This window comes from Micromesistius poutassou (assembly GCF_964030765.1).
Source record: "Micromesistius poutassou genome assembly, chromosome: 15".
Classification (NCBI taxonomy): Eukaryota; Metazoa; Chordata; class Actinopteri; order Gadiformes; family Gadidae; genus Micromesistius; species Micromesistius poutassou.
This window is the reverse complement of record NC_140285.1, coordinates 6,980,627-6,989,813: the sequence shown is the minus strand read 5'-3', so window position 1 is coordinate 6,989,813 and position 9,187 is coordinate 6,980,627. Positions and strand designations below refer to the sequence as shown.

At 43.5% G+C, this 9,187-nt stretch overlaps 1 protein-coding gene across 1 annotated transcript; it reads left to right on the top strand.

The window, feature by feature from the left end:
- Window positions 1–6,554: 6,554 nt before the first annotated feature.
- lhfpl5b (LHFPL tetraspan subfamily member 5b) lies at window positions 6,555–8,340 on the top strand (the record flags this gene model as incomplete). Its single annotated transcript, XM_084479804.1, has 2 exons — window positions 6,555–6,966; window positions 8,078–8,340. The coding sequence occupies 2 exons, from the start codon at window positions 6,555–6,557 to the stop codon at window positions 8,338–8,340; spliced, it is 675 nt and encodes a 224-aa protein (XP_084335930.1).
- Window positions 8,341–9,187: the final 847 nt, after the last annotated feature.

The window sequence follows — 9,187 nt, the reverse complement described above, 5'->3', positions numbered from 1 at the left end:
TTGTGTGTCCATTTGTGTGTGTGTGTGTGTGTGTGTGTGTGTGTGTGTGTGTGTGTGTGTGTGTGTGTGTGTGTGTGTGTGTGTGTGTGTGTGTGTGTGTGTGTGGGTGGGTGTGGGGTTGTATGTGTATGTGTGTCTGTGTGTATGTGTGTGCTTGCATGGATTGCTTTGGTTGTGTGTGTGTGCGCGTGTGTGTGGGTGGGTGGGTTTGTGTGGTAAGTGAGTCCTGCATGCATCTGGAGGTGGAGCATACAGGAGATGCTGTCCCCATGCCTCGCTGACTCACTGGACGAGCCCTGGCTGAAGCCACACAGCTGTCATGAAGAGCCCTGAAGGTCAAGCATCAGGAAAATATGACTCGCTAAGAGTGACATGGCCATGCTGGTAGAACAGCTTGGATACCTCTATTTGCTTGGCCCGTCTCCCTCCCTTGAGACCATAATACTTACTCATACTACTCATTATAGTGGATGCCTTATCCACAGCAACCTGCTGTAGATACTGATCCTGACCATTAGGAAGCAGGGGTTAAATGCCAACATGCTCACTCTAGATTCTTACATATAGACCGTTTGGGATTCAATCCCGACATTTGGGATTGAACCCTGATCCTATGGGCTAGGTCTCACACCCTAGCTACGTCAATCTGATGGATGCTTTGTTGATTTCAGACACGGCCCAAAGATGTCACCTATATCAGATACACACAGATGGGTTCCACTTCTCTATATTATTAAAGCAAAGGGACTTTTGACGGGATCCATTCTGTTGCAGGGATCTGCACCCCAGGGGACCAGGCTTCTGCATCCAGGCTTCTGCTGTCAACTGAACAGAATGCCACTGGGCCATATTCACTTCATTTTGACTGATTCTGATAAAATGAGCTATACCTTTCTCTGAGGAAATCATACTTTATAGCAGTATTTCCCACCCTTCATTTACACAAACTACTAAATGTTTTCCCATATAGCTGGTATAATCCTGCTATTATAATTTAGAGGGTGTATTTAGTGCAATAACATAATTAATCAGCAAAAATCTATATATATAATATTTAACTAATTGAACCAATATGCACATTTCTGAGCAACATTTTTGTTTGGTAGGTATAACATATCAAAACCTTCACTTAAACTTGAACCACGTAAGTGTTCCCATTGGCAGCCTCTAGTGGCTGAACTTGTAGCTACAGTTATAGCTATAGCAGTTATAGCCGTTATAGCCATATCATTTTGACGCATTTGAACGACATCAACAATCAAGTTATTTACTACGGAGAGAAATGCAACCGAGTTCCGAAAACCTGGATGGACCTGACGTGGATGGGCGAGTTTAATTTTTGAGTTACTTTCTAGTTCAGATATTTTTTTTAATGGAGTAGGCTAAATAGCTGCAGTAGCAAAGTTACCTTGTGCAGGTTTAAGCACCAACTGGAATTTGCTCACATTCTCCCTAGAGGACATGGGTACCATTGGTTGAGAATCCCTGAAATACACCACTACTCCATCTGCAGGAATTATGATCAGCAGATGTAGTGGCACTCTCAGGAACACAATCAACCCAAGCTTTGGCTGAAACCAACACTGAAAGAGGGTTGATGTGGGCTTGTAATCAAGCCCACATCTTTCTTCAGCCCAACACAATGATAAATAAGGTTAATGCAATATTGTAGCCTACACTCAAATGATTTATGGACATTTTGCAACACATAACAATGTATTACCTGCAAAGTCATATGAGGGTTTGATGCATTGTTTGAGTTTGACCATAAATGTAATAAAGGTTCCCCGGTTATTATATGAGTGCCAGGGGCCATTCTGCAGCCACTCAAACATCCAATTATAGAGAGACCCCTGTGACATCCAAGAAAGTTGAACTCACATTTATATTAGTTAAGGGACAATTCATAAGCATTAATGCTGACACATCCACTTGACCTTCCCATCACTCAGGACTCGTCTTCTTAAGTAATGGACAGAGGGACGCATTGGTTCCTCAAGTGGCTACTGTTGGGTGAACACATCAGTACATATTGCAAGATGTGCCTTGGCCCTTAGCACCACACCATACTGTATTTTGACAGTAGTTTAATGCAGCAAAACAATCTGCCCTGCCTATTAGATGCATCTGCAACTGCAACTGCATAATGATAATAATAACACTTTAATGACGCTGAGAAACAATAATGGGTTTTCTATTCTTAACATCTCCCAAATATCTCGAAACAGTCAGTGCGTGGGTGTTGTTGGATCAGGGGGAAGTAGATCCTAGTTGTTATGAATGCCACTGCAGATACACAAGCAACATCACACCCACACGCTTCCCTGAGTTTGGTTTATTGCTCTACCTTGCGCTGTGTGATTTGTGGTGCCTTGGAGAATAAGGTTGTGTCCTGTAATATTCCACTTCAATTGTGTTGTGCTGGCTTCATGCCCTAGCTTGTAGAAGTCATAAAGCAAATAAAGTTAAAATACCTTATGGTTGCCTCTTTGAGCAGCGGGTAGTGCAGGCTTCACTGAAATAAGTGGCATGGTAGGAGGATTGAACTAGAAAATTTGCCTTGAATTAGAGCGAGATGGAGTAGATGCAGTTAATATGGTCTCTATACATACACAGACTGGGATTAGTCTATTTGTGACTTCCAAGTTGCCCAATGGCATGCTGTTTTTTTTATCATAGCAATTGGTGGAATAATCTAATAAATGATGCAACAATGCTCTTAGTGTGGCTGGGATGAAGCACCAGAGCAGGGGACAAATAAATGACTAAATAAATACGTGAGATAGTAAAAAAACTGGCCAATGTGTTCAATTCTAGGCTGTGTGGCACTGGCTGGGGATCCAAAATAATAACTTTATTTCATCCCATACATGAGAAATTCACTTGTTACAGCAGCCCATGGAATATAAAAAGATCTCCAAGTCGTTTTATGATCTCCTGTGGGTCCCAAAAATCTAAAAAAAAAATCACCCCTCTGCTCACTGAATTATAGACGGTAGACAGAGATATAACATTTGTTTTTCACAGGGTTCAGGAATTGAATCAGCGGTTTGCTATGTATTGCACATATAAACACATTTATTCAGACACCAACATATGTTTCACTGCAAAAGATACGTGGAAACACCTAATCTCCACGCCCCCACGTACCAGAGCTCTCCTTTCTGTGAGTGTGATCCCCCATTCCGGTAATACCAAGCCAGACCACTAAGGGTAACGCTAAAGGTCCGCCAGCAGACTGGACCCCCCGAGGCCAAAGAGAAGTCTCCATAACATCCCCTCCCTAAAGAACCATATATTGTTCATGAGTGTTCTGCTACTGCCTCCACAGCCCCTTTATTGCATTTTTCTCCATTCATGTTTTATTTATATCCTGCTAAACCCCAACCACCACCGGTCCACCCTGCTGTGGTCCACAAGCCCTCCACGCTCTGGGGGCGCTGTGCCTTGACTGCCTCGTTGTTTCCTGAGTAACCGAGGGCCAGCTTGGACTTTTTTTAACCAGAAACACAACCTAGATGCCCCCTCACCTCATACGCACTGAGGCCCGGGTGGCCCCCCGTCAAACACTGAACGGTGAAGTGTATAAATGGGCCACGTGGTCTATTAGCCCTCTCCTGGTACAGCGATGGCCTGGCTGGCATCGCTGATACTAACGATGAGTTCCCACAGAGGAATACGAAGATAGTTCATACCTGAGTTGTAACTTAATGTGGCATTCGACGGTCGAGGGACCAATAAGAAAGTTTAGTTAAAGAACTAGTGACAAGTTGCCAACAACGCCACCCCAGGAATTTCACCTGGAGAGTTAGATTAACCTAAGTTAAAGCACACAAGTTTGTTTACTAATGAAAGCTTGAGACTGGGTCCAGCATACAAATTCAATACCTTTTAATTAACAATATATATATAATCTTTAAACATGACTTCTCAATAAAATATGTTCACACAACCACACTAAAGCGAACACACACACAAAACACAAAATACACAAAAAGGGGAGGGCAAATAACTAAATGGGGTTTAAATCAGGGTTAAATCACTTCAACCCACAACTTAAACAAACCCAATAAATGCAAACAAAAGAAAACTAACAAAGAAATTAAATCAAAAGTAATGGATTTATCCAAACTGATAAATCCAAATAAATAAGTAAAGCAATTAAGCCAGACCAAAATAACTAAGAAAACTAATTCAACCAAAACAAACATGCAAAGCAACCCACAAAACACAAATAATATCAATAAGATCAGTTAGAAGTCGGTTAAATTAATAGATTAAGATAATGAGAATGAGGATGAGGCAGCAATCACCATACTCGGTGGCAGGTACAGCACAGTAGGAGATGCAGAGTAGGATGGATGTGTTGGCTATATAAACCAGTGGACAAAACAGCAGCCGGCCAACAGCAGCGTGAAGAGGGGGGGGGGGGAACGTGCTGGCAGAAACCGCCCACACACACGTCAACCCTGCCATAGAAAAATACATTTGTTCTAGAGGCTGAACAACAACTGTAGTAACTTGAGTTAGCGTCATCTTATCCACATACCGTCAGGAGTTGAATGAACATCAAAGGGGAGGAAGGGGATCACTTGCACCGAGCAGCACAATTACAAGTGCAACTCGATCAATCAGCTGATCGCTCCCCGCTGCAACAGGTAGAGGAGGAAAACACTCGCACGCCCTACAATTTGGGCCGATACGGGAGAGGGAAGACCCGGCCAATGAACTGCCTGAGGGATGAAAGCCAATGTTGAGGACTTGTGCAAAGTTTAGAAGGTACACAGATGCACACAACTACATACCAAACAACGGCGAGCTGCACGATCCAGGTAAAAGGCGATCAGGTGAGGCGGCCAGGTGCGGTGATAACAGGAGGCGGGGCAGCCAGGAGCTCCCAGGCAAGAGGGCTCCCAGTGTGCAACCACTCACCTTTATAGGCAGCGCACCCAACAGTGATAGACAGGTGTCGTGCCAGAAGTTGATTTTTGCCAGAAACTGATTTCCGGTCCGCGGGAGCGCGCACGGTCTGTTAAAGTTGTGTTTCTGCCTCAAAATGGCTTGATATCACTCAGCAAAGTAATACTGACAAGATTTGATGTCAACCAGTGCTTGAATAATGTGTAAAGGGCCATTACAATGTAAAAATCAGCGGACCGGAAATCAGTTTCTGGCAAAAATCAACTTCTGGCACGACACCGGTACTGCAGCACTAATTAAAGGCCCATACTGCTACATTAAGAAATCTATATCCTGTTATTAAGGCTTTCAATCATCTCCTTCAGTCCTCTGACAGCCACCAGGCCCACCGTGATACTGCTGCCCAGCGTACACAGCCAGTAATTCACTCAAATCTAAAGCCCAGAAGAATCCATCACCGCAATTTTAGCATTGGTGATATTTATAGCGACGTTGACTGTCGGTGAGCTATGAAAAACTAACAATGCAGTAAAGTCACTCTGATAGCATTCATAGGAGAGATAGAGCTCTCTGCCATAGTGGTATCTGTGTGATCGGCCTTTATGGGAGCACACTCAAAATGTAAAAGGCTATGCAGGAGGGTCCGGATCACTACTTTCTCCAAATCTAAAATGCTTAAAAACCACGCTGTTATTTATTGATAGCTTGGCTCTCCCATCCCCCTTATCGCCATCCAGAGACTGAGCGTGCACGTGCACTGAGCGTGTGGATAACGTATGCACACATATCCACATTAACCAGCAGCGGTGGCCCACGCTGCTGATTAAAGGTAATCAAACGAAAGAAAACACTAAATATTGGTCAGTGAAAGGTTTCCGGATCGTAAAAAGAAAATAAGCGAAAAGAAAGAACTTTAAGCGAAATGAAAGGCGGTTAATTGGCTCTACGGTCAGCGGTCTTTAAATCCATTGATACTATCTCAAATAATTACAATCAGTAGGCCTAAACATGGCGAATAACATGTTTTATATCCGTCCTTAATATAGCCTATAAGTTCTCACAAACAAGACTTTACAGTTCAGCAGGGGACTTTTCGTCAGCTACACCGTCAGTGACACGCCCACACAGCGGCTCATTCTGACTGCCTAACATCTTCAAAACAGAGAAAATGTCCATCTTATTCAATCTAAAGTGTTTATATTTTTGCACTGATAGGCCTACTTATGGAGATAATTAGTAATTATATTTTAGTAAATATAGCACCTCTCATTATAACCAATGGCAAGGACCTTCTCCGTATCAAGTTGCCAGACGGTGAGCTGCTGGTCTGGCATCGACCCGGGGTTTCCTCCTCAGTCAGGTCACCGTGGAGAGGGAGACTGGAGGGTGCTGTCCGTGGTGCTGAAGCTGTCGGGAGGACCAAGACTTGCAGGCACATGGGTAGCATGCGGGGTAAAACTCATTGAAGTAGGTTACACTACCACACTTGTTTGACTAGATTTACCTTCTTTTTTTTAACAGGTGAAGAAACTTTTGCTGTAAAAACTTCAGTTGAGTCTTTTTTAATTTTTTAATTTATTATTTATTTTAGATTTAGCCTACTCTCTTGATTTAGGACCTGAAGTGATCCTAAGATGAACAACTTACTGCCGGCCCAGGAGGCGGCTAAAATCTACCACACCAACTATGTGAGGAACTCCCGGGCCATCGGCGTCATGTGGGCCATCTTCACCATCTGCTTCTCCATCATCATCATGGTGGTGTTCATCCAGCCCTTTTGGATCGGCGACAGTGTGAACACGCCACAGGCGGGTTACTTTGGCCTCTTCCACTACTGCATCGGCAACGCTCTGACCTCGGAGCTCATCTGCAAAGGATCCGTGTTCGACTTCGGCTCCATTCCCTCCGCAGCCTTCCGGACCGGCATGTTCTTCATAGGAACCTCCATGCTGTTAATTGTCGGGACCATCGTTTGCTTCAGTCTGTTCTTCTTCTGCAACGCTGGGAACGTCTACAAGATATGTGCCTGGATGCAGCTCGCCTCGGGTAGGGCAAAATAAAACAACTATAGGCCTAAACTGATTTAGGGTTGGGGTCATCAACTGCACGACCATATTGTGCATGATCCATTTTGAAATGTTTTAAGATTGAGTGTGACTGAGCACTGAGAATATGACAGATGGGGGTTTTACTCAAGAAGTATTCTATCCTTATCCAAAACTAATCGACACTTACATATGCTTCTGCCAAAGACACATTTGCCTTGATGTTATGTCTCTTATCGTTCCTTTCTGCAGCAGTAGGTGAATTAGGTTACAGTAATAATAACACTTTTTATTTCATGTGCTTTTTAAGGTTCAAAAGACACATACATTGTAAACTCGAACTTTTCTCCTTAGCACATCATTTCATGAAATTATGAAAAAAATGTTTAATCCTCCGTAGGTATGTAGATGTTTGATGTGATTGCAATGCTAATCCTGGCTGTGAAATGTCTTGAGGCCAATCTACTTGTCTCTAATTTCAAGAGTGAATTACGGGGCTAGAGTGTAGCGTGTTGTTGCACTGGGTGACAACAACACTGTGGAAGACTAATTATCCCATCGCAGGCGTGACTCTGACACCTCCGAGGAGGGATTGATTACATGGAGAACGATCAGGTGTTAGCTGCTGGAGTCTGCTGCACTCATCTATAATAAATACACAATGCAAACAGGTGTGACACCATCCGACGCATCACGACTCTGAAGGTAGCCGGTTAAAACTGTGTGTCTGGGAAATGGTGATGCGCAACAGTAATACCAAACCAGGGACTAGATAAGAGACAGACAATCATGCAGAATTACTGACCAGTCAGCTGATTACAGCCTAAACAACGTTGTCATAGCAACAGGCAAAGTCACTGGGAGATATACAGTATACAGTATGCTTTGAATGGCTGATAACAATTCCCCCCTCACATAAACTGCATCGCAGGAAGTGGAACTTTTTCAGCTGCAGTTGATGACACAGTCATTGGCCTTTTGAACCGACGAGATTGAACTACAAGGGCCATCATGGGCGACACACTGTCAATGTTTAACGATGGAAGCCTTGCTCAGATAACCGCTGCTTGCCTTCACCTCTTCACCCAACTGTCATATTTCTTGCCTACAAGCGGGGTTGCTGGTGGGGGGCTGCCTGATCTACCCGGACGGCTGGGACGCCCCGGAGGTGAGGAGGATGTGCGGCCTGATGACGGACAAGTACACGTTGGGGAACTGCACCGTGCGCTGGGCCTACATCCTGGCCATCATCAGCATCCTGGACGCCCTGATGCTGTCCCTCCTGGCCTTCACCCTGGGGAACCGGCAGGACAAGCTGGTGTCCGAAAACGCTGGGGAGGCGGAGGGCCAAGGTGAGGCAATACAGGGAGACTAGGGGAGGTGGAGGGACAGGGAGACTAGGGGAGGTGGAGGGACAGGGAGACTAGGGGAGGTGGAGAACAGGGAGACTATGGGAGGTGGAGAACAGGTGAACTAGAGTAGGTAGAGGGCCAAGGTGAGTTGTAGAACCGTGAAACTAGGATGGGGGATGCATTGAATATACAATACATAGTCTGGAGCTATTGATTTGATATAGACAGACAGGCAGACATAGATAATGTTCAAAAAGTGACTAAGTATTAAAATGTAAAATAATAACTAAGTTTTATTTTTGTCCAACACTAGACTAATCAGTGTGATAACAAATGGAAGTGTGTTGAATTGCTGAGGGCTAACAGCTAGCAATGTTGCTGAATTTTCATTCATTTTTTTCATTTTGTTAATGCGTTTGCCTTTTTTTTACAGCATAATTTGTATCACTCTTCAAACCCAAGAGGACAAAGAAATTGCTGAGGCATTTGATCTCTTATTTAACTCTGAACTCTGACATCTGAAACTGATTACAAAGGAAAAGAAGAATAACCAATATATTGATTATTCTTCTTTACTTTTTTTATATATGGCTATAGCCATTTACCTTCTTCCCATCATAATGTTTTCTTCTAAATCTGCACTAAACAGCAATTTTGTACCATGTCCTAATTTGTATTTTTTCTATGAAGGTATATTACTTGATTTTGATTGAGTTTAACAAAGTGAAGTCAAATTAAAGTGGGTGCCAACGGAATTCCATAAATCACATCTAATTTTGTTATTAAGGCTTAACAAGGTGTGCGTTGAGACTCAGAAAATTATGTTCCATGCAATCTCATGAAATGTCAGTCTATCAATTTATTTCTATT